Raw genomic sequence first — 26,068 nt, forward strand, 5'->3', positions numbered from 1 at the left:
TTCTGTTCCTTCTGCCTCCCTTTACATCTTCCCAGGACTTTGCAGCCCCAGAATCCAGCCAGAGATACACACGCCAATTAGTAAAGAAAACTGAGCGCATGGCTTACATTTTTTTGCTTTTTAATGAAATGAAAAAGAGCTTCTGGGAAAAAAAGACATGTCTGAGTGCATCACCTGTAGTGTCTGACAGTACTACTAGGAACTGTCAGTAGTTCCTGTTAGTAGGAACGCAGTACATGGTTACTTAATCAGGTCGAATACTGAGACTCTTTTCATGCTTATTAAAAAGGTGAGTAATCCTGGAAGAGTCAAGATTTTAGGCAAAATCTCGCCATTTTAGCACACTATGAATTAGATTATTCGAGCCTCTTCTTCCAGTGGGTTTCGATACTATGGAAGGGCAGCAGAGAAAATGAGTCTGCTGGGCAGGGGTGACCTCGCGGGGGTAAACACCCACCCTTTGGCAGCAACAAGTTTTCTATCCCTACCCGCAAGAACCCAGAGCAAAAAAACAGGAAACACCAGTCCATGACAGCTATAAACCTTCAGTAGATCTGATTACCAATTCCCTGAGGGTCCTGCATTCCTGACTACTTCATTCCTGAGGCTTTTGTTCCTACCTGCTCAGAAGGTAAAAACCAAAGACCAGAGTGGATCTGAAGTATGTGCTTCATTATTTCCCAAAGTTTCCCTCAGAGCTCAAGCCGATCCCTAAAAAGTGCATGTTCTACATGAACCCCCCAATGGGCTCGAAGAGTTCTGAGTAAGTTAAATGAAGTTAGGACTCAAGAAGTGTGAAGTCCCAAACCTCACTCCTGTGGTCCTCTGGACCAGCCAGCCACCCACTTAAGTCAGAAAGAACAAGATATAATTTCCAGGTTTATCCCAATTTTGACATAACTGTTATTAGGAATAAAAATTTACAAAGGGGAGCCTTGGTGGCTCAGTTGGTTGAATAGCTGCCTTCAGCTCAGGTCAGGAACCCGGAGTCCTGGGATCTTCCTGCTCAGCGGGGAGTCTGCTTCTCCCTCTCTGCCCCTCCTGCCCCGTATATGCACTCTCACTCTCAAATAAATATAATCTTTAAAAAAATTATAAAAAAGACCCCAAGTCCATGGACAACTTATAGTCCCCACCCCCCCCCACAAGCCACCAGCATCTCTAGCCACTGTCCTGAACTGATCTTAAGTTGCATTTTTTTTTTAAGTCTGAATGGAAGGTGGAAATTCACTGTGTTCATCAGACGTGCTTTTATCACTAATGTGACATTCTCTTGGGAGACTGATAAAGCTAAGCCTCTTTTCTTTAAGAAAAAAAAAAAAAAAGTAGATTTTCCTACATTTTAAGGTCCGGTTCCATGAACTTTCAGAAGTTGAAAATGAGCAGAAAAGCTGAGAGGATGGCACTCTGGGCAACTGGAAAGAGCAGCTCCCACAACACTGAAGGAACACAGAAACCCACTAGGCCTTCCTTCTACTCATTCCCTCGGGCAACCCAACACTGCAAGTTTCCAATTACTTAGAAGCCCGATACTCTGGTTTCTTCAACACGCACTAACACCAAGTGTTCTAAACGCGCATCCCGTGCCACTGGGTAGTTTTGGGAGGTGAGAGCCATGTCACTTTCACCTGTGAATTCCCCTGAACCTTCATGCAATAGACACGTCTGCTGATTAATTTCATCTTTCCTCAGCAAGGCAAAATATTCAGTTACATAAAATAGGTTGATCACCCCTGAATACGGAGAGTTTACCAAAATTAAGAGGATTCTTTCTTCTAAGAGTCATACAGAAATTTGTGAACTGGACAAAAGGGAACATCAGAGTTCAGAGCAGCCAGTCAGCGGCAAGGCAGACCTCACCTGGAAAAGAGTGATTTCTCTGCCAGGTGACAGGCTAAGTGGCACACAGTGACCAGTGTGTTTGTCAGTTGACAGCGACCAGTATAGGAGGAGGCCAATCAGGTGTCTAAATGGACTGACAGCCCTCTCAGGACGTTTAATCCCAAAGTGGCTCCAGTCTATGATAGGGTCAAGAAGTCAGTTTCCAGGGGATTCTAACCAGATCTCAACTCTCTTCCTAACTAAACCCTAAACTCAGAGTGTCCAGACCTCCCAGGATGGTTTGGGTCCAGAGTCTACATTCCTAGTTAAGTTTATTCCTAGTTAAGTTTAACCTTCTTAAGCAAAGATCATGAATACGAATGGCAACTACACAACGGAGAGAGTTATAGTAACTACCAGAAGCTGGACTGTTACCTCCTCAAAACTCCTTCAAAGTAATGATAACAGGTGTACCAGGTGGGTTTATCTATGACCACTCTCATGCTCCAGGCTGACTATTCCAGAATCCATCAAAACTCTTCAATCATTTACACCTGAAGTTACTTTTTCAATTTAAATGGAGGAAAAAACTGCAAGCATGCCAAAAAAAACCCCCATAAGTCCATAAATAACTCACAGAGGACGTATATTCTTACAAATTCCAAACCAAAACTATAAAAAGTGATCTACATGGGGTAAGGGCTCCAGTATTTGCCTCAAATCCTCAGCATCCAAAAGGCAAACCACGTAAACATTTTTGTCCCATAAGATACAATCTTAGCCCTGTCTTTCTCAATGACAATTTAAAACCCTATGATCGAGGTGTCCTCGTTCAGAAAATTCTCCAAAGGATTTGTAAGATAAGGTAACAGACTCTTTCTGAAGGTGACACCTTTTCTAAAGAAATGAAAAAATTCATACGATGTAAGCACGAACTGGTAACAACAGATGACGCGGTGCTTCCTGTTCTACATGTTGTGTGTTACATGTTCATTCGTTAATCTTCACAATCCTGTTAGTACCATCTTTATCACCTCCGTACAGTTGTGGAAACCGATGTAAGACGACTCAAGTAAACGTGCAAAACCACATCTGCTCAGAGGTAGAGACTGAGAGTCCTGGGAGTCTGTCGCGGCAATCTGTGCCTGTGGTTCCCAAACTTCCCCGCGCCCTGGAATCAGCCGGGGGAATCCTGAAAACTCCGGCAGTCCCAGTCGGATTACTTCGGCAAGGGCGCCAGCCCGGGGTCGGGCGCGTTCAAGATTCCCCGGTGACTCTAGGACAAGTTGGGGAACCGCTTGGTCTGCCCCTGTCACCATGACCTCGCTGTGAGCAATGTCGCCGTAGTTCTGGGGCTGTGCTTGCCCCACGAATTTCTTCATCAAGGCGCCGAACCCGGGGCAGACACACAGGGAGCAAACAAAAGGGAGAGGAAGAGGCGGCCGGCCGGCAGCGCGGAGGGTTCGGCGAGCCGGCCGCGCCAGGACGCGGACTCGGGGCGCGGACTCGGGGCGCGGACCCGCAGCGCGCGCGGCGGCGCCCGTGACCTCCGGCCTGGGCAGGGGGCGGCGGGCCCGGCTCCCCGCGACGCCGCAGGAGCCCGAGGCCCGAGCGGGCAGTTGCCTGGGAGGCGCAGGCCCCCGTCCCGCGGCCGGCGGAAGCGGGGGGCGCGCTTGCCCGCCACGTGACTCCCCTGCCGGGCCGCCCGGAGACCGGGACGGGGGCCCAGGTGTTCCCCGCGCACTCCGCGGAGCGAGGCGGAGCCGGCGGGCGGGGACCCAAGTTACTCAGTGCCGCCCGACCGACACCGCGAAGTTCGTTCCGCTCCTCGGCCAGGCGGGGATGGGAAGTGCGGGACGGGACCCGAGCGGACCGGGGCGCGGGAGGGAGGGAGGCGGCGTCAGGGGTCCCCGGCCCAGCCCCCGGGTCCTTTCCGTCCCCCACCGTATACCCACCCGGAGGTGAAATCCTGCTGCACGCTCAGCAGCCGCTCGCGCAGGGTCTCCAGCATCGCCGCCGCCGCGTCTCCTCCGCTCAGGCTTCAGGCCGCCGCCGCTACCGTCGCCCCGGGTCCCGCGAGGCCGCCGCCACACCTGTCACCCGCGCGCCCCGCACACTCGCAGCCGACCCCGCCCCCGGCTCGGTGGGACCCGGCGCCGCAGCCCCTTCCGCGTTCCCGCCCCCAGCTCGCGCGCTCCCGCCCCGCCCCCGCCGCGCCCAGGACCGCGCAGGCGCAGTGGGCCGCGTCGGCCTCGGGCTGCGGGGAAAGGGGCGGTTCTTCTCGTCCAGCTTAGCAAGCCTCTGAGGCCCTGATGCCTTTTTCTAGCCCAAACCAGGCCTTCTCGTTTTTCTCGGAAACAAAATTGGCATCGTGAGAGAATGTTTTCATCGAGGGGTTCGCTGAGTGCAGGGCTGGTTTTTAAGGTTTGGAAGAGAATTGGGTAAATTTCTTGCGCAGCTTGCACATCCCTGTAGCACCGGGTACGGGATCTGACCCCGCGGCTTTGCCCTTGAATGAAGCAGTTAACCATTCTAAGCCTCGGTTTCTTCCCTCATAAAACGGGAACGATAATCAGCTGTTTCGACATCACCCTTTTTCACTTCGACCTTCATGATGCTTTTGTGCCCTCCACACCAAAGGAGGTCGCCTTTGCCAGGTCACCGTTGACTTCCATGTTGCCAGTGTTACTTATCTGCCCTGATTTTTTTCTAGACCTCTCAGTGGCTCTCAAAGCAGTACCTTATACCATTTTTTAAAAATGATTTTATTTAGGGGCGCCTGGGTGGCTCAGTGGGTTAAAGCCTCTGCCTTCGGCTCAGGTCATGATCCCAGGGTCCTGGGATCGAGCCCCGCATCGGGCTCTCTGCTCAGTGGGGAGCCTGCTTCCTCCCCTCTCTCTCTCTGCCTGCCTCTCTGCCTACTTGTGATCTATGTCTGTCAAATAAAGAAATTTTAAAAAAAATTTTTTTTTAATGATTTTATTTATTTATTTGAGTTGGGGAGAGAGCATGCAAGCGAGAGCACAAGAGCAGGGGGAGGGAGAAGCAGACTCTGCTGAGCAGGGAACCCCACCCCAGGTTCAATCCCAGGACCCTGACATCATAACCTGAGCGGAAGGCAGAAGCTTAACTGACGGAGCCACCCAGGCGCTGCCCGCTCCCCCCACCCCATGCCATTTTTAAGACACATTCTTCTCTTGCCTTCTCTTGACATCGTATTTCTATTCTCCCTTCCCCTCTACTTCTGTTTCAACAGCTGCTCCCAAGGCCCCACCACCAGCCTCCTGCTCTTCTGGAAATTCTATCAAGGCACTGATGGACGCCCAGTTCTCTATTTCCAGCCCTGTCCTCCTTCCTGCCCCTTCAATTTAGACCAGCTGCTCACTTAACATGTATCCAGTAGGCATTTCCAAGCCAACATACCCAAAACTGAAGACTTGATTGCATAGTCAACTCCTGACTTGCTCATTCCCCAGTCTTTTCCATTTTAGTAAATGGCGTCACCATCCACCAACTTGCTCAAGTTAAGCCACTCTATTTTTATTATTTCCAATCCACTCTATTTCTAAAGTATTGCTGGAACCTGCTCCCCTTTCTCCATCTTCATTATAATCACCCTAGACCAGGACACTGTCATCTTACACTAGGAACACTGACAGTTCCCCTGATTCTAGTCTTTTGCCATCTACACCCCTGTAATCATCCTTGGCATGATAGCTGAGAGAATTACCTAAAAGAGCAATCAGATCACGTTGCTCTCCTACTTTAAAGCCTTCAGTTGCTTCCTGTGCCTTCAGAGTAAAATTCAAACTCCTTACTTGGCTTAAAAGGTCCTAAAATACGGGGCACCTGGGTGGCTCAGTGGGTTAAGCCTCTGCCTTCAGCTCGGGTCATGATCCCGGGGTCCTGGGATGGAGCCCCGCATCGGGCTCTCTGCTCAGCGGGAAGCCTGCTTCCCCCTCTCTCTCTGCCTGCCTCTCTGCCTACTTGTAATCTCTCTCTCTCTCTGTCAAATAAATAAATAAAATCTTAAAAAAAAAAAAGTCCTAAAATTTGACCCCTTCCTGGTACTCTATCCAAAGCAAGTACAAGTTTGAACTGTGCGGGACCACTTACATGCATATTTTTTTTCAATAAATACGTTAAAAATTTTTTGGAAATATGTGACAATTAGAAGAAACCTGAAGAGGAACCACATAGCCTAGAAATATCAAAAAAAGAAAAATTAGGTATTGTTGCAAGAATACAGTATATAATACATATATAAAATAATCTACTATTTATATTATATTAATAAGGCTTCCAGCAAACAATAGACTATTAGTAGTTTAAGTTTTGAGGAAGTCAAAAGTTATATGCGGATTTTCAACTGCTAGGGGATCCGTTTAAGAGTCAACTGTACTACTCACCTAACATGACCTTGACATTTTAAGCCATAGTAACCTTGTGTGTGTGCTCCTTGAAAACTCCAGGTTCATTTCCATCTTGAGGCCTTTTCACAGGCTCTTCTTCAAAATGCCCCCGTGTTGGCTTCTTCATGGCATTCAGATCTCAGCTTAAATATCAACCCCTTAGAGGAGCGCCTGGGTGGCTCAGTGGGTTACGCCTCTGCCTTCACCTCGGGTCATGATCCCAGGGGCCTGGGTTTGAACCCCGCATTGGGCTCTCTGCTCAGTGGGAAGCCTGCTTCCACCTCTTTCCCTCTGCCTGCCTCTCTGCCTACTTGTGATCTCTCTCTGTCAAATAAAGAAAAAAAAAAAAAAACAAAAAAAAAACCAACCCCTTAGGTAGGTTTTCACAGATCATTCAAGTTATCCACACAATCACTTCCTGTATACAACCTGTTTCTCAACTTAGTACATATCACTCTCTGATAATTTATTAAATAATTATTAAGAAAAAGTTGTTTATTAACTAATTTTTTAACACCATTTATTTTAAATTCAGAGCTGGGACTAGGGTGAGGCAGGTAAGGCATTCACTTCAGGTGCAAAATTTAAAGGGAGCCAAAAAGCTCGGTATTCAAAGTGAATAATATTTTAATGCAATATTTTAAAAAATCAGAATTCATGCAGAAAATGTGATGAACAAAATATCAAACATAAACAGTAAATACTGATTGTTTTGTTGTAGGAATCAAATAAGATAAAACATGTGGCTTACGGTTGGGGGGTGGGGAACACCTCTTGCCCCCTCTGGATAATTTCTTCCCTGTGGAGAAATCTCCTTCCACAGTGTAACACTCCAGGCCTTTCCTGGACAAGAGGTGACTATGTTGGTTAGTAAGCTAGGGACAAAAGAGCCCGGCCCTATCTTCTTTTCTTTATTGTGGCCGCAAACTTCCAGCAGAGAACACTCATTCCATTCTACAAGGACTGGCAGCCTGGTGAGGAGGCTGGGGTGACCCAGTTGCTTTCTGTGACTGGATAGGCAAGTCTTAAACTGAGGTTCAGTAACAGGAATTCTCCTGGCCCATAAATATTACATAAGCCATGTGCTTCATCAGCCTTACCAGAAATGAAAGTGATGTTCTGGCCACTTTATGCTGACGCTCTTGTCTTATTTCTCGGTTGGTTCAGACAAGTAAGGGAGAGGGGTGCTGTCGCTGAGCCCTTCTCCAACCTCCCAGAAATTGGTACTAAGTTATCACATGATCAAGTCTACAGAGAAAGATGCCTCAGTATTTAGTAAATTTGGAAGCCACAGGTATTGAGAAATACTAAATATTTAAAAATTTTATTCAATTAAATAATTACCTCTGCTCATAAATTGCCAATTTACTGTTTCATGGGTTCCTACAAAGGACCAAATCAGAACAAAAGACTCTACCCATCACTAGGAAAAGGCTTTACTTGTTGTGCCCAATCATTTCTGTCTTGACCACTGCATTATCGGTCTATGACATGTGCATGTCTCATTTTAAGGTGTTTTATGAACATTTTTAATCCCATCATGTCTGGTGAATCGAAAATCAGTGGAAGTTTTAAAAGAGCTAATAAGAAAGGACAATTATAAAGAAACAAAAGTAAGTTTTAGGAAATGAATGTAAAGAGAAAATGACTATAGTCACACAAGCTGTTTTGCAAGAATGATTAAGGACCAAGATTTGAAGCATGTGACGTGTTGTGGTGATCTAAGTTAGGGTAATTAGCCAAAAGCTAGGAAGATTGATTGGCAAAATGAAAACAACAACAATAAAGTTTTTAAGTGTAGTTAGAGAACCAACATCAATATTAAAGGCTACTGGCCTAATCTTAATCCAGCAATTGGTTGAGAGTTGATCTGATATTAGCAAAGCACAGAGAAAGCTCTGGTTATAAAACATTTGGCACAAGCACAAAAGCTGTTTAAGAAGGCCCAGGACTATTGCTTCCCTAGATCAGCAACATGAGTGTCAGGTGGAAACTTGTAGCAAATGCAGGCTCTCACGATCCACCCAGACCTACTGAATCAGAATCCAAATTTTAACAAGATTCCCAGGTGATTCGTATTCATATAACAAGTGAGAAGCACTCCTCAAGGACACCGGCCAAGGAAAGGGGTTCGCTGTCTCAATGGATTCTTCGAATGGAGAGTGCGAAGTAAGAATCTGGTAGAATTAGAACCAAAGAGAAAGAGGCTATAAAAGAAGCTATAGAACCCAGAATATGTCACACGCTTTATTGGCAGCGGTCCTCTGGCATAACTGAAAGGGACAGTAGCCATGTGAGTTACGGAAATCTTAGGTTTGTAAATCTACAGTGCACCAATATTAACTTATTTATAAGTTTTTACAAACCAAGATATCAATATTTTTGATACGATAATTTTAAGTGTTTAAAGAGGTTAGACGAAACCATTCAAAAGCTTTAATCCTTTCTCGTGAAGTAAGGAGTAGTTCCAAGAGTAAGGTAAACTATGGAAGCTGGAAAGGTAACATCAGCATGGCATTTTGAGAAGGGAAGCAGAGACAGGAGGTGGGGGGGCGGCACAGGGGAATTCCAACAGGAAGGAGCAAATGTGAGAGCGGAGTTGAAGAATTAAAAAAAGGACGCACAGGGGAGGATGTCAAAGTCTGAAGCCAGAACCTAACAGAGACCAAGGAGACAGACAAGTACTGTCTGGAGAGATACTCAGGGCTGCAAAGTGGGGCAGGAAAGAGTATTCTCAACATGAACCCAGTTGAAGGAACAGTGACCGGCAGTTCAGCTGTATTTATGTTTCAAAAATGTATCGCGCTCTAATGCAATGTAATCAGGCACCGAATCTCATCTTTTTGCTCAGATGACAAAAAGATACTGCACAGTGCATTTGAGTAGGAAACCTCTTCTTTTTTGTTCATCTGCATTGGGATCTGTATGATCTATGAAATATTCCACAACTGCCAAGTGAAGCCATACATCAAAGTGGAGAGGCTCTAAAAGGGTACAGGAGACCACATGCTATCCTCCTATAAATAAATGGGCTTTCCTCGCAAAAAGTATTTTTCAGAAATGACATCTGCGGCACCACTATAGAGTAGAAATCTCTTTGGGTGGGAGAATTTAATTCACACTGACACTTTAGTAAGAATTAGCAGGAAAAAAAAAAGATTGAGACAATTATTATCTGTAGTTAACTATCAGCTTACTATAGGCTGGTGGGGGGGCGGGGCAGGAGGGAGGTCCTAATAATTGAAAAGGATTGCAGAGCAAAGCAAGTATCAGGTTCTGCTGCACAAAGTGTTCCTCTCTATCCACAGGAATTGTCCATGTCCCTGGAAGCTGATAATTAGAGAGTTTAGTAGGTAACTGGAAAGAGTACTTTAAATGCGGTTGAACGGATGGTTCTCAACCCTGGCTGCACTTTGGAATCACCAGAGAAGCATTTAAAAAATACCTATTCCCCGGGCCCAACCTCTGGACCCTCTGATTTAATCAGTCGGAGGCACCACCTCGTCATCTATGCTGTTTAAAAAGCTTCTGGGTGATTCGAATTGACGGTGGGTGCCAGGAACACTGAGCTAATAAGCTTCTGCAGGGAAAGGCAGCAGACACTCTTGCTGGCACAGCACCTGTGATCTCAGAATCCACCCAGCCCCTCCCTGTCTTCAGCATCGTAGGCGGTAGTCTTCCCCACCTTTCCCAGCATCTTCGAAGAGCCACCAGTCCCATCACTTTGGTTTGTAACATTGGGTGCGTGGGCCTGAGTGACTCTGGGCTGGCTGACCCCACAGGCCAGGCAATGGTGTGAGGGGCACAGGAGGCCCTCATCCAGGCATCTGTCAGGAGCATGGCAGTGCAAGGCCTGTGGTCTTTCTGTAGGGCTGTGCACACAGCCAACGGAGGAAAGCTCTGGAACCAGCTGCCTCTGAGACTTGGCCAGGCCGCCCGAGCTGCAAGGGTCTGGCTGCCCTTCAGGAAACAACAAACGCTCTGATGTCTTAAGCAGCTCTGAGCTGTCATTCCAGCAAAAATGCTCCTGTCCCTTCTCCTGATGCCTCTTCCAGTCCTGTTTGTTTCTGAATGAGCCCTCTGCTTCCATTTTACATTCTTTCTAATCTCCGCTCTCCCATACGACACTTGCCACTTGGTGGTTCGGCTTTCTCCATCTCTCTTTCTCTCTTGTCTCCCCTTGCCTCTTGGTTTCTGCCATTGCTACTGACTGCCTCCTCCCCAGGGACAAGAAAAAAGCTCTAAACGCCTTCATTGATCTCTCTTTTAACAGAGAATGCCTTGGACAGACAAAGATCCCGAACCAAGCTGCCTCAGGCTAGACGTGCCTGGAGCCCCAGCACCCCTTCCCAACCCTGGCTACTGGGGCCAGGTTACAGGTCAACCGATAAAAAACGGGCAAGAACTGCTTTGACCTCTCTCTCTCTTTTTTTTTAAATTGTGTCCTAAAAGGGGTCTATGAGGAGGCTGTTTCCTAGACCCATTCAAGAGGAAATAAGCCTATAATAGCTAAATTAGAGACAATGTATCCAGTGTGTACCTGGTAACCTTTTGCTTGTGTTGTTTCCATTTAGAGGTTTATACACAGTAAACAAAGTTTTCAAACACTGCCTTTGTGATATGCTGGGAATCTCAAGGGAAGGAAAGAAAGTGGTTCTCACACGCAACAGTACTGGATTCCTCTGTTTCAACTCGAGTATTGTCTCTGCTTATTTTTCACACACCAGTGGAAGTGAAAGATGTATTTGTTGTCTTAATAAACCATTTTAGAGATGGATCAGACAGCTAAGCATATGACTCTTGATTTCTGCTCGGGTTGTGATCTCAGGGTCATGAGATCGAGCCCTGTGTCTGGCTCTGTGCTCAGCAGGGAGTCTGCTTGGGATTCTCTCTCTCCCTCTCCCTCTCCCCCTCCCCACACATGCATGTGTGTGCTCTTTCTCTCTCTCTCTCCCTCTAAAAATGAACAAATCTTTTTTTATTACTTTATTTATTTTATTATGTCCAGTTAGCCACTGTATAGTGAATAAGTAAACCTTTAAAAAAAAAAACGCATTATATGCCAATAAAAGGTTGTAGAATATATTGAATTGTTCCTCCACTGTTGGTGCCCTGCTCCTGAGGGGCTCTAATGACTGTGCTGGTCCACTCCCACTTAGCCACCACTCATGACCTGGTGTTACTGGTGAGAAAACATGGCACTGAGAGAGGGTGAACTAGCCCATGAAGGACTTTCCATGAAACTTCCACTTTTGTAAATACAGGAAATGTCACAGGAGGGAAAAAACAAAGCGGGAGCCCCATTCCTCCCCTTCCCGAGGCTGTAGTGAAGACACTGGGTTGTTACAGAGAGTAAGATGGCCTGGCAGGGAGGGAGTCCAAGAGAACATTCCATCTAGCGATTTCCCCTGGCTTCCCAAAAGTCATCGCTCCGTCCAGCAAGACCTGAGTCCTCCCGGTTTTCGGCAACGTCGTCTACTCAATGAATAACTGTGAGGGCCCGCCTACTCGAGGCATTCTACTGCATGCCAGGGACACGGTAATGGTGCTGATATTATCTTAAATTATTATTATAACGACGACGATGGTTATTTACTGAGAGCTTGTTGTGTCAGGCAGGGTTCTAAGCACTTATACATCCTTTTTTGCCCATTTTAGAGATGAGGAAATAGGGACAAGAGGGCACCAACGGACCCATGAAGACCTTATAATCTAGAGATGAGGGGACTGGTGCTTCCGTGTGGCTGCGACAGCCCCGATGAAGGATGACTAGCCTAGACTCTGCTTCAGAAGAAGGAATCACAAAATGAGGCCTGTCACTGGGGCCCATCTGGGAAATTTACATCCGGTGACATCACCACAAACTCCTGGAAGGTGCATGTGTTTGGCCTTTCAGGGCCAGCTCCTGGCAAATGGCACCTGGTTAGGGCGCCTGGGTGGTTCAGTGGGTTAAAGCCTCTGCCTTCGGCTCAGGTCATGATCCCAGGGCAGAGAGCCTGCTTCCCCCTCTCTCTCTCTGCCTGCCTCTCTGCCTACTTGTGATCTCTCTTTCTAATAAATAAATAAAAATCTTTAAAAAGAAAAATGGCACCTGGTTATATGGCAGCTGAGGCGCCCATCAGAGGGAGCTGAGCCAGGCAGCCCGACGGTGCAGTTCTCCATGGTTCCACCATGGCAGGGGAACCCCCTCCAGCCTGGCAAGACCCTATAAGGAGGGACTAGAGAAGACCCAGAGCCCACCAGTGTGAGGGGCAGAACGGAGGAGGGGCGGGCCATGCCCACGATAGACGCCTTTGCGCTCTGCCATCTGGAAGGGAGCCAGAGAGGGTTACACGGCACCTGCTGGGATCCTGCAGCAAAGACTCAGGGCAGGGAGGAGACTTCCCTTATGGGTACAAGAGGTTTCCCCGTGTCAGTGTGAATCAGAGACCTGGGTGGGGTGTGGAGCCTTGACTCTAGCGGTGAAGAAGGAGAGGTGGGAGGCTCCGGCTGGGGAATCTGTCCATCCTGTTGACCAAACCAAAGCGCCCTGCTTCTGCCTGTAGTCACAGACAGTGGGGTCACCTCCAGGTCATCCCCAGCTTCACTTCCTCAAGCTCAGAGGATTAAGGCACGCCTGTGTGACGGCAGGAGGACAACCCGCATTCTGAGTCCCCTACATGGCACCGGGATCTGGGCAGTCACACACAGCCTACTGATATTTACCGGTAGAAATAACATTTCTGGAGCCCCCAGCCTCAGGAAACAGTCCCAAAGCCCATCTTTCACCCAGCTCACACTCTGAGGAAGGATTTCTGGAGTCAGTTACACTTCTAAAGGATCTGTGACTGACTAGGAGGAACACAGAACAGGGGCCAAATAGTGGGGACAACAGTCATCGTGGAGCAGGTCTTCAAGGAAGAAGCATTAATGCAGCCCCATTTGGTTATGCAGATGCGTGCAAATCGGCATCAGCTGGCTCCCGAGGAAGACTGGAATACAACATCTGGGGAGGTGAGATGCACAGAATTGCATACAGTCCATGGAGCCTCCTGAAGGAACAGAAGGACTATAATCCCTTCCCTTTGGGAGTCATCCAACATTATGAAACATCTCAGGTCAAGGTGGTCTCACAGAGGCAGGGCACAGAAAGACTGTGGACTAGAGAGACCCAAGGGGAAGTCACCTTGGTGGAAAGGGAGGGGGAGGAAGCTAGGGAAGAGAGGTTCGTACTGGTCACCTGGGCCCATAGCATGGCCCCAATTCTATTGGTGAAGGGCTAATCTGGGTACAGCAGGGTTTTGTGGGGAAGGGGTGGGTGGGAGATGGTTGTGTGTGAGTCAGTGTGTGTATGTGTGTGTGTGTGTATGTAACAGAGACCTGAGTCACAGAGATGATCTCACTGGGAGCCCAGAATGATTTTAGCACAGAATAAGCTGTATCCAGTAATAGTCATCCTCTAGCCTCGTGGGGGTGCATCTGAATTTTGACTCTAGCCAAATAAAGCAAGCCTAGCTCCTTGAACTAAGACAATCTCTGAGTTCTTTGCTTTATTATGAGAGAGAGGCCCATACAGAGAGAAGAAAGCCATTCGAGTGATAGGTGAGTTTGGAGGCTGACTTATATAATAATTTTACCCCAGGTTCATGAAGCAGGATCTCCTGGCATCTTGGAGTCTAGTCTTGAGGAAGTGATAAGTCAGAAATGTGTTACTGTCCCCATACCCCCTTGTTTGTACTCCCACGGGGCACAGTCTGGGAAACATGGACCATACTGATTATTTTCTCTCTTTTTAAAGTGTCTTGTGTACTCTTAAGGGACCATAAACCATCCTGTCTTCATCTTTCAACAGAAAGCATCACCACTAAATGTAATACCTTATTGCATTTTCACGACTGCAGCCCTAAATCAAATCAGATCTGGGAACTCATCTCACAAGCCAAATGGAATTCAGCCAAGGATCAGATCCAGCCTTCAAACTGGACCTTTTTCCCCCTCTTTTCATTGTCATTTCTTTATGGCTTTTTGCATTCGAGGCAAATGCATTTGACCCAAACCTGGTGATGTGCTCAAGTGGGAAGAGAGTTTCCATTAACTCCCTAATTCACAGTCATCACTAAATTTAACCTCTGATGTAAAGTCTCAAGTTCTTTGCCCTAAAAATAGCTCGGAGCTGGAATGGGAGTGGAAGTGAAGATCAGTGTCAGGCTGTGACTTTAATCAATCAGAATTTGGTTAAATGCCAATAAATTCCCCTTGTCCTACCTGTGCTTTGTCTTCACGTCTACTGTCTGGGGGGAGGAGCCACTGCTCTTCCTCATCAGGCTTGGCCCCCATTAATGAACATGGAGTAGCACAATCTCTGTTGGGGGCACTATTTGCCCTTTGAAAATTTCTAGAAAATTGGCCGGCTTTCCCCTGGAAATTTGACCTGATACAAATGTCCTTGGAACACTATTTTTGGAAAAGAAAACAAATACTAATTAAAGGCTTCCTGCCAACAATCTCAATAGTAGAAATGCAAAACTACAATGTTTTATGCTAAATATATCCTGTTGAAAAGCAAGCTGAAGTTATAGCAGTTAAAATACCACATCAGTCATTTTTTCACAAAACTGCAATTTCCAGCACTCTTCACCTCCGCGCCGCCCCATCCCCCCTCCAAGGAGGTTGGTCCATTGTAAAGTTCCATCCTCCCCTCTTGCCCTCCTGAGATGCAGGGCAGGCCGAGGCTCAGTGGAGCCTCCTGGAGAGGAAGATGGATGAGGTCAGGACCAGTTTGTGCTCTGGCTTTTGTTTTTCCTCCCTCTTGCGGTTTTAGGTTCTCCTGGGCAGGCTGGGGAGTGGGAGGGCAGACCAAGGGAAAGGGGAAAGATGTTTCCCTTAACTAGGCTCCAATACAATCCTCTGCAGAGAGCCCAGGTTCCCCTCTCGCCTCCCCTGTCCAACCTGGGTAATCAAACCTCTCTTTCCCTCTTAGCCTCAAGTCACTGACGTGCTCTTGCCCCGAACAGCACTCTGAGAAGCTCCCCCAGTCTCTCATTGCCACGCAGGAGACTGTACAGTCCCCTTGAGTTTGTTAAACCCTTGTTTATCTCTGTACTCCGCAGAGGCACAGGATTTGAGCTGGTTAATCAGTCAGACTAAATAAAGCCACGAGGCAGACATGATAAAAGCCATTGTGCATCATTAAGGGCTTAACCAAATTACATGCGTGAGAGAGAAATGTTTGCTTGATGATGGAACTCCCCAGGCCGGATGGCTCAGAGTAAATCCCGCCAACAAAATCACAGAGTATAAATGACATATTATAGACAGTGCCCAATCTACGAAAAAGCTGAGCTCCAGAAGTTTCTAAGTCAGTGCTTAGAAACCCAAGATGCATGTCTTCCCTAATCACAAGGTTATAAGTGGTGACTTGGTTGCAAAGACTTTTCCGCAGAAGGTGGTTTAACCCTCAATGTGGCCACATGACAACAGAAGCCTGAGTTCTGAGTCTGGGAGTAGGAACCACATCCTCTGGGGAGAGGAAGAGAAAGAAATGCTCCTCCCCTTTTCCAGGGTCCAATGCCAATGCCAGCCCTGACTGCCCTCCTCCACTGCAGATCCCCCTTTCTCCAGGGATCTGGACCTTCATTTGCCCTAAACACTTAACGCTTCTCCTGGGTCAGCCCCAACTTCTCTAGGGCACCCAAAACCACCCACCTCCTTCTCCACCTCTTTACTCAAACCCTAGTCCCTCACCAAGATGAACAGAAAAGCAAACAATTAATTTGTCCAAACTAACATTTGATTTTCTAGTAGTCTTTTCCTTTCCATAAGTGCGTAGGTCTTTGGAAAAGACTGCTTCTGTGTTCGGGACTTCACCTGGCAATAGAAGTTTGGAGGATCAAATGGAACACGAGATAATAATAGATCTGTTTTTCTGAGAGCTTGCCTCAGACTGTAATTATCCTTTTTTTCAACTCCTAGTCTCATGAGGGAAAACAAGTTACCTCCCGCAGAACAGCAGTGTGGGGCTGTCTGTGGCCCCACTGTGCCTGACTATTCTGTCTCAATGAGGCAAGACCATTCATTTCCCCACTGGGAAATGAATCCTGCATGGTGATACTGACCTTTGTAACAGATCCGCGTTGCTCTGGGCAGTCTACCCTCCTTTAGTTTCCTTGGGCAAAAGCACTCACTCGTTTGGAGGAATTACCCCTCTGCTGTTGGATGTATTGAATGGGCTTTTCAACCATGGTGATCATCCTGTCTGTAGCCAATGGCTGGGCAAACCAACCCTGCACAGGCCAACTGCTGTCTTCCTCTTTCAACTTAGGCACAAAAAGACTAAGAAGAGTTGGAATGGTTCATCCTTTCCAGTGGGGATGTCCAGGTAAGACCATTTAGTAATGTCTGCTACTAAGGTCTTCGGAGATGCCGGGGCCTGTCCATTTTGAAACTGCCTTTCTCCATTTCTTCCAATGAATTCCTTTCCATTCAAGTTGGCCATCACGGGTTTCTGGTGCTTGACACAAAACACCTGCCTGATGACAGCCCCGCCCTCCCCATCAGTACCATGAATGTGGGGACAAAGGATGACATACTACTTATTCCACTGAAGGAGCTCCCTCCTACCCCAAAACTTATCCTAATACCCCAATCCCCCAGTCAACCCTAGAAAGGCTTTGGGCCTTTTTGGTGCTTCTCTTGTTTCGTTTCTAAGCATTTGATGGAAGACCAGTGGAGCCTGGTTTGCCTTCTTCCCCGTGAATGGTGAGAAGGGTCTTTCAACTTCTCCCACCTGTCTTAAAATCAGTCTCTTCCCATTCCACTCCTTTCTAGCCAGCCATGCTTCCTGGAATCACTTAGCAGATTTTATCGCGTTTGTCTGCAAAGCCTTGGTTTTATTTGTTCACACAACTGAATCTGTCATTAGTTAAATTCCTACCAGTATAATAAAATAAACTGAAAAAGTTAAGGCCACGTAAGGTTCTGTTTTGCATCATTTCCCCATGAAGCTGAAGACAAAATGCTGGGGAGATGACACAAATCCAAATAAGTGAAAGTTTCCTTAGCCCGGGTCTACAACCATGCTTGCCAGCAATCTCCCACTTGTTCAGTATAGTCACACTGCAAAGCTCATTACCTGGACCTTTTGAAACTCCTGTCAACTGCCTGGAATTTCCGAGTGAGCTGAAGGTGTTTCCTGCCCAGTGTGTCTTACTGCAGTTACAGGCCAAGGCTGGGATACAAGATCCGTTCGGAAACACTGGGATGCAAACCAGCTCAAGCTCTAAGAGAGAGTGTAGGGTGAAGTCAAGAGCCAAATTCAGGTAGTCCGATTTGAGGGTTATACTGCCTCTCCAAGAAAGAAGGGACTGGACGATTTCATACTGAACTTCACTGGCTTAATGTAGGAGGCTGTCGGTCATACTTAAATTCTCTATTCTTCATCAAAATTAACTATAAAGTAGGGGCACCTGGCTGGCTCGGTCAGAAGACTCCCAAACTCTTGATCTTAGAGTCATGAGTTTGAGCCCCACATTGGGTGTAGAGATTACTTAAATAAATAAACTTAATAAATTTTTATTTAATAAAAATAAAAAAATTTATGTTTTAAAACAATTAGCTATGAATTATAAAAAAAAATTCTGAATTTCCAAAATGGGGAGAAAATGGTTTTAGGTGAGGTGGGTGGGCTACAGCGTAGGTAGTCTCCAAGGATGGCCCCCAATCAATTATGCATCCCTATTTTCGTGTCCTTATGTGTTTCTTCCCCTTGATCTGGGCTGGTCCTTGGACTTGCCTTTAACTTACAGAAGTGATAGCTCTGTAAGTTCTGAGGCTACTTCATAAGGAGCTTCTACCCATGTCTCTTGTAGCTGCTACCATGTCTCTTGAAATGCTCATTCTGAAGAAGCCAGACACAGTGTAAGAAGCCTGACCCCTTGAGACTACCAGGAAGAAGCCCAAGTCAGCCACTTAGGAGAGACCATATGGAGAAAGAGAGAGTGGGAGAAGGTGGGGGTCTGTGTCACCTAGCCAGTCTCCAGCTCAACTCATCCCAGCTGAGATACCAGTTGAACTTGCAGATGACTTCATGCCCATGTGCTATGTGACTCCAATCTATATGAGAGACCCCAAGTGAGGACTAGCCACGTGACCTCAGTTAACCACAGAACCATGAGAGATAATAAGTATTTTTTTAGGGGTGCCAGGGTGACGCAGTTAAGTGTCTGACTCTTGATTTCAGCTCTGGTCATGATCAAGGATTATGAGATTGAACCCTACGTTGGCCTCCATGCTGGATGTGGAGTCTGTTTAAGATTCTCTCTCTCCCTCTCCTTCTGCCCCTCCCCATGATCTCTCTTTTTCTTTCTCTCCCTCTGCCCCTCCCCCCTCCAGGTAAATAAATAAACAAATAAATAAATAAAAAGATGATTATTTTTAAAGCTACTTCATTTTGGGGGCGCCTGGGTGGCTCAGTGGGTTAAGCCGCTGCCTTTGGCTCAGGTCATGATCTCAGGGTCCTGGGATCGAGTCCCGCATCGGGCTCTCTGCTCAGCAGGGAGCCTGCTTCCCTCTCTCTCTCTCTGCCTGCCTCTGTCTACTGTGATCTCTCTCTGTCAAATAAATAAATAAATCTTTAAAAAAAAAATAAAGCTACTTCATTTTGGCCTCATAAATGTGTTTGGAAGTACTCCTCCTTCCTCAATGTTTTGGAATAATTGGAGAAGGATAGGCATTAACTTGTCTTTAAATGTTTGGTAGAACTCACCTGTGAAGCCATCTGGTCCTGACTTTGTTTTTTTGGGATACTTAAATTACTTATAATTGGTCCATTCAGATTTTCTATTTCTTCATGATTCATGATTCAGCCTAGAAAGGTTGTGTGTTTCTAAAAATTTATTCATTTCTTTTAGGTTTTCCAATTTTTGGTGTACAATTGTTCCTAATAGTCTCTTATGATCCTTTGTATTTCTTTGTTGTCAGCTGTAACTTGTCTTTCATTTCTGATTTATTTGGTCACTCTCTCTTTTTTTGTTGATGAGTCTGGCTAGAGGTTTATCAATTTTGTTTATTTTTTCAAAGAACAAGTTCTTAGTTTCAGTAATTTTTTCTCTTGTGTTTTTTTAGTCTCTATTTCATTTATCTATGCTCTGATCTTCATTATTTCCTTCCTTCTATCAACTTTGGGCTTCATTTGTTCTTTTTCTAGTTTCCTTAGGTATAAGGTTAGATTGTTTATTTGGGATAACAAATTTAGGGTTTGAGATTTTATTGTTCCTGGAGCCAGTTCTGTATTGTTATGGACTTCCCTCTTAGAATTGCTTTTGTTGTGTATAGATTTTAGAAAGTTGTGTTTCCATTTTCATTTGTCTCAAGGTATTTTTTGATTTTCTCTTTGATTTCTTCACTGACTCATTAGTTGTTCAGTAACATGCTATTTAGGTCGCATGTGTTTGTGTTTGTGTGCGTGTGTGTATTCAACTTTCTTCTTTTTTTTTTAAATCTTTTTTTTTTTTTTTAAGATTTTACTTTATTTATTTGACAGAGAGATCACAAGTAGGCGGAGAGGCAGGCAGAGAGAGAGAGGAGGAAGCAGGCTCCCCGCTGAGCAGAGAGCCCGTTGTGGGGCTCGATCCTAGGACCCTGGGATCATGACCTGAGCCGAAGGCAGATTTAACCCACTGAGCCGCCCAGGCGCCCCTCAGCTTTCTTCTTGTAAGTGATTTCTAGTCTTTTACCATGTGGTCAGAAAAGATACTTGATATAATTTCAATCTTCCTAAATTTATTGAAACTTGTTTCATGGCCTAATATGTTATCTATCCTATCGAATGTTCCATGTGCTTCTCAGGGAAAAAAATGTGTTTTCTGCAGGTTTTTTGGTGTATTATTCTGTATATATCTATTAAGTTCATCTGGTCTCTTTGGTTATTTAAGACTAATGTTTTCTTGTTGGTTTTCTCTCTGGATGACCTACCCATTGATGTTGGTGGGGAATTAAAGTCCCCTACTATTATTGAATTACTGTCAATTTCTCCCTTTATGTCTTTTTAGGTTTGCTTTATATATTTAGGTGCTCCTATTTTGGGAGCATAAATATTTACTAATGTTACATGCTCTTATTGGATTGATCCCTTTATCGTTATGTAATGCTATTTTTTTTTTAGGTTTTTTTTTTTTTTGAAGATTTTATTTCTTTGACAGAGAGAGAGATCACAGGTAGGCAGAGAGGCAGCCAGAGAGGGAGGGGGAAGCAGGCTCCCCGCTGAGCAGAGAGCCTGATGCAGGGCTCGATCCCAGGACTCTGGAATCATGACCTGATCCGAGGGCAGAGGCTTAACCCACTGAGCCACCCAGGCACCCCATTTAATGCTATTCTTTGTCATTTGTTAAAGTCATTGTTTTAAAGTCTATTTGGTCTGATACAGGTGTTATTATTCTACCTTTGTCTCTGCTTCCATTTGCATGCAATATCTGTTTCCATCTCTTCACTTCAGTCTGTGTGTCTATGCATATCTGAAGTGAGTTTCTTATAGGTACCGTATAAATGAGTCTTGTTTATTTACCCATTTAGCCACCCTATGTCTTTTGATTCACACATTTAGGCTATTTACAAATAAAGTAATTATTCATAGATATGTACTTATTACCATTTTGTTAATTGTTTTCTGGTGTTTCTGTAGTTCTTTCCTGTTCCTTTCTGCTTCTCCTGGTCTCCTCCCTTGTGGTTTGATATTTTTCTTTAGTGTTATGCTTGGGTTCCTTTCTCTTTATTTTTGGTATACCTATTGTAGGTTTTGGTTTGTGGTTACCATTGGGTTCATATATATTGACTTTTGTATATAGCGGTTTACTTTAAGCTGATAGTCGCGTAAGTTTGAATGCATTCTAAAAGCACTACATTTTTAGTCCACCTCACCTACCATGTTATATGTTTTTGATGTCATATTTTACATTTCTATTTTGTGTATCCCTTAACTACTCATTGTACTTATAGTTTATTTTACTATTTTTGTCTTTTAACCTTTATACTGGCTGTTTAAGTGGCTGATCCACTGCCTTTACTGCACATTTGCCTTTACCACTGAGGTGGGTTTTTTTTTTTCTTTGATACATTTTCTTATTTCTAGTTATGGCCTTTTCTTTTTTGCTTACTGGAGATCCTTTCACATTTCTTCTAAGTCCAGTTTAGTGGTGATGAACTCCTCTAGTTTTGTTTGTCTGGGAAAGTTGATCTCTTCTTCAATTCTGAATGACAACTTTCTGCTGAAAAATAAGTTGGTAATCTTATGATCTTTTTCATGCATTTTTCTCTTGCTGCCTTTAGAATTCTTTCTTTATCTTTAATGTCTGCCCTTTTAATTATAAGATGTCTTGGGGTGGATCTCTTTGGTTCATCTTGTTTGGGACTCTACAATTCCCAGACATGGATGTCTGTTTCCTTCCCCAGGTCAGGGAAATTTTTCAGCCTTATTTCTTTAAATAAATTTTCTGCCCCACTCTCTCTCTTCTCCTTTTGGGACCCTATATGCAAATGGTAGTATGCTTGATGTTGTCCCAGAGGTCCTTTAAACTATTCTTATATTTTTTATTTTTTTTTTCTTTTTGCTGTTCTGATTGGGTGATTTCTACTACCCTGTCTTCCAGATCACTGATCTGTTCTCCTGCATCTTTTAATCTGCTACTGATTCCCTCTACTGTGTTTTTTCACTTCAGTTATTGTATTCTTTGGTCCTTATTGGTTCTTTATTTTATTTTCTAACACTATATTGAAGTTTACACTGTGTTCTTCCATTTTCTTCCTGAATTCAATGAGTATCTTTATGACCATTACTTGGAACTCTTTATTAGTTAAATTATTTATCTCCATTTCATTAGGGTTTTCCCCTGCCCCCCCCCACCCCGGGCTTTTATCTTGTTCTTTTGTTTGGAACATACTCCTCTGTCTCCTCATTTTGTTTGACTTTCTGTGTTTGTTTCTATGAATTAGGCAGAACAGCTACCTCTGCTGGTCTTGAAGGAATTGCCTTGTGTAGGAACAACCCCTGTTTAGACTGTGTGTGCCCAGTGGCTTTGACAGGCCAGTCAGAGCTGGAGTGGGAGTGGGCATGTGGTCCCAGGGTGCACTGTATCAGGCCACCTCAGTGGGATGGCCAGAGCTGGAGGGGACCCAGACTGGGAGGAGGGTCCTTTCTCTATCTTTTTGATGTCAGCAGTTATTCCCTAGTCTTTCCTTATCAGCTCTGTACATTTTTCCCCTTAAAAAGGAACATTTAGCATTTTTCTGTAACACTCGTATTACAATGCCTTGAGAAATTAGTATGCTTTGGGAAAGAAATGAAAAGTTTTAGTCTATTATGATGATTCAAAACATTCATTCTGAACTTCCATGAGAAAAAGAAAATACACTGGTGTTGCTTCTTTGTGATATTATGAATTTACTGTTTAAAATGTAAAATTATGATATCTGAAATTTACTCTTCAAATAGGAGTACCTATATGAAAGTAAATCCCGATTATACAGAACATCCGCCAGGGTGAAGCATGCGATTTCATGGCAGCCCATTTAACTACATAACAGTCTTGATTTTCTAATTAAAGATCTGGCAGAAACACAAAAATAAGAATTGGCAGTTATCTGTGAATTTTAAGTATTTGTGTTTTTTTCATCCCTGTCTCTAGAATTTTCTGAAAGATATCAGTAGTTAAAGATAAAAAAGTAAAAGATGTAGTACTGAGAGGGTGGGACAAGCTTGGGCTTTGTTTACCTTGGATTTGAACCTTGGATCTGCCATTTGCTAGATGAATGGCTTTGGGTCATTTCTTTAATGTATCTGAGATTCCGTGAAATGGAGGTCCAGAATACCGATGACGCAGTGAGTGACTGGCTGGCTAGCACAGGTGCATACAGAGCAGGACGAGAAGCCACAAATTCCTTCCTCTATAACTTCAGAAGTAGAAAAAAAGATAAGTAGTATTTTTATCCTGAAGTCTTAAGGAAAGCATCTATCCTTAGTATTTTCCCACATTAACCATTAAGGGATAATCTTCAAGTACACAGATCACACTGGTCTTGGAGCCAGAGACTAGCATTTGATTTCAGCACCCAATTGGGACTCTCTGATTTTCTATACGTCAGGAGAGAGAGAGAGACAGACAGACAGACAGCTGCACTCACTTTCAAACCACTGGTAAGGCTGTTGTAAATATAAATAAGCCATCAATTACCTTTAAATGCTTCAGAGTCTTGTTCCACACAATAACAAGTATTATCACAGAAGGAAAATGCTTATAAAGTGTGAGACTTCCAATGGAACAGTCCACTGAAACCTGCAATATTGTTACAACTTTATGCTCTGGTGACATCTGACACCCGGATGAGACCTGGGAAAGCAGTCACATTAAAAAGAGAAAATGATTTTAAAGCTAGTACATGCTTTGCGGTCATTGCACTACTTCTTGGGAATCCGTTTCTTTTGCTCTTTGCAACTATTATGCTTACAGGGGCTTATTCTTGGCTTTGACCATAGGCAGCATGAAAGACAGCTTTAATTCTACTTACTTGCCAATTTTAGGGAAGATTGTCAATGTTTTTCTTGAATTGTTTGCTATGTTAAGAACTGACTTGCAGTGTTGGTCAATCTGAGAGACAAGCACCATGGTGGGCATGCTTAGAGCCAAGTGGATTTGAATTCCCAACAGGCTCCACTGCCTGTGAGCTGTGTGACCTCAGGCAAGTCACTGAGCCACTCTGAGCCTGTTTCTTCAACTATTAAATAGATGTAATAATACAACATCTTGCAGGAGTTTTGCAAACATTAGAGTTTGAGATACATAAGGATACAAAATACAGTTCTTGGAATATAATGGGTCCTCATAAATGTTTAGAAGTACACAGAACAGCCACTCATAAATATTGTTCATGAAATTAAAAAAATCGAAAGATATATCATACTAATGTTAACCCACCCACATAACAGATGATTAGTTTGGATTCAGGATTCAAATCAAAACATCTTGTAAAACATATGCAGGGCAGACAAATTAATATTCATGTGCCTTGAGAATATTAAGTTTTCTATTTCCTAACTTCTGGTATAAAATTTGTAATACACTCTAAGTTTTTTATATGCTCCCCCCTCTTTTTTCATTTTATTTACTTTGAATGAACAAATAAACCCACAGCATTGTCTACCATATTAGTAATTAAAGCTGCAGGGGGATGGAGCAATAAAAATGAAACATTAACTCTAGTTATTAGAGGGAAGCCCGGAATCTAGGAGCTGATACAGGGAAATTTCTAGAAAAAGCTTAGGTTATTGATGTTTCTGGGTTGTTACTCAATGGTTATTTATTTTGAACCAGTAGGAATTAACCACAAAGGAATTTTGGCATAGCTATCATACCCTTTGCTAAATCAGAATTGGAGACAGTATCTAGGGCATTTAACTATTCTCTGGAGAATGAAACTATTTCTTAATTACCTAACTAGGAAACTCATGTGCCTCTGGAGAATTCTTAGGAAACATTATAGAGAGTTTATGCAAATTACAGCCTCTGGTGGCAAATGCCCCAGCGTGAATCTCCCATGGGAAGTCTTGTCAGCCTGATGCAGCTGGTTCTCCCTTCCAATCATCTCCTCTCCGTCCCTTGCTACTACCACTCATCTAGGTAACTTCCTACCTGGTCCGCTCACTCCACTCCCTTCCTGTTTCTGCCTATCGTTCACTTTGCTGACACGAGTTATCTTCATAAAACATGGCTCAAGACTGGTCAGTTTCTCCTTCAGACACTTGTAGTGCCTCCCCATGTCCACACAAGTCTAAACTCCTTCAAATGACATTTAAGACCTTCCATGATGTGACCTCAGTATATGTCGAAACCTCATCTCTTAGCTTTCTGTTTTCACCACCAGTTCCCTAACCTCATGCGTTCATTCAACAAACTTTAAAAAGTGTCATAAATCAAACTTCTGATGAATGAACAAGACACGGCCTCTGTTTCCAGGGGCTCAGAGTGTGGAGATGGGCTAAACATGTAAAAAAGGTTACTGAACAAAGTGCTATCATATTTATTCACTAAATATCTAATGAATATTTTCCAAGTACCTATGATGTGCCAGGAACGCCCAAGGCACATGGTGGTGGGAGTGTCTAACGTTTCTCGGAGTCAGCAAAAGATTCCAAGAGGTAGTGGCACAAATTGAATCTTGAGAGATGAGTAGATGGCCTCAGGTAGGGCAAGGACAAAATCCGTTTTCAGAAAAAAGGGGTCTGGGAGGGCAAAGCCCCTGTGGTCTTGCTGGGATGGTTCTTACAGCTAGAGCACCACTGTAATATCATGTAGGGCTTGAGTCTGAAGAAACACCTGCTTGGGCCCCAGATCCAGAACACACATCCTCTCTGCTTAATTCTATGTATCCTTCAGGCTCGGCTTGGGGTCACTTCTTCAGAGAGGCCTTTCTCATTAAGTTACTTACTCTAATAATGCTGTGTGCTTTTTTTCTTAACATAAGAAATTGTACATAAATACTTACTTACTCAGGTAATTAGTTAATGTTTGTCTCTCCTTCTCCTTTAATCCTTCTCCTTCAAAATGTAAGTGCAGGGAGAAAACGGACTTAACGTCTGCCAATTCACACTGTATCTCCAGTGCCCAGCACAGTGCCTGACATAAAGTAAATGGCCTAAAACAAATAGTTTTGAGTGAATAATGATATGCATTTATGGCCATTTTTCCTTTTTGGAATGTGCCTATATTACTCTTAAATATGTGATGAACAATTCTAGAATCCAAGATGTATTCTCTAGTCGAGTTTGAGACTGTCCCTCGCCTTGCCTTAATAGCCAACTACATACATAG

General features: G+C 44.4%; 1 protein-coding gene across 1 annotated transcript in view; it reads right to left on the bottom strand.

The window, feature by feature from the left end:
• The window catches only part of DTNBP1 (dystrobrevin binding protein 1), a 129,929-nt gene extending 125,889 nt beyond the window's left edge, over positions 1-4,040 (bottom strand). The window contains exon 1 of the mRNA XM_080807295.1: positions 3,777-4,040. Coding sequence (XP_080663421.1) covers positions 3,777-3,832 — 56 coding nt within the window. The 5' untranslated portion in view covers positions 3,833-4,040. The remainder of the gene's footprint in view (positions 1-3,776) is intronic.
• Between the last annotated feature and the right edge of the window lie 22,028 nt (positions 4,041-26,068).

Source organism: Martes martes (genome assembly GCF_963455335.1).
Source record: "Martes martes genome assembly, chromosome: 6".
Lineage (NCBI taxonomy): Eukaryota > Metazoa > Chordata > Mammalia > Carnivora > Mustelidae > Martes > Martes martes.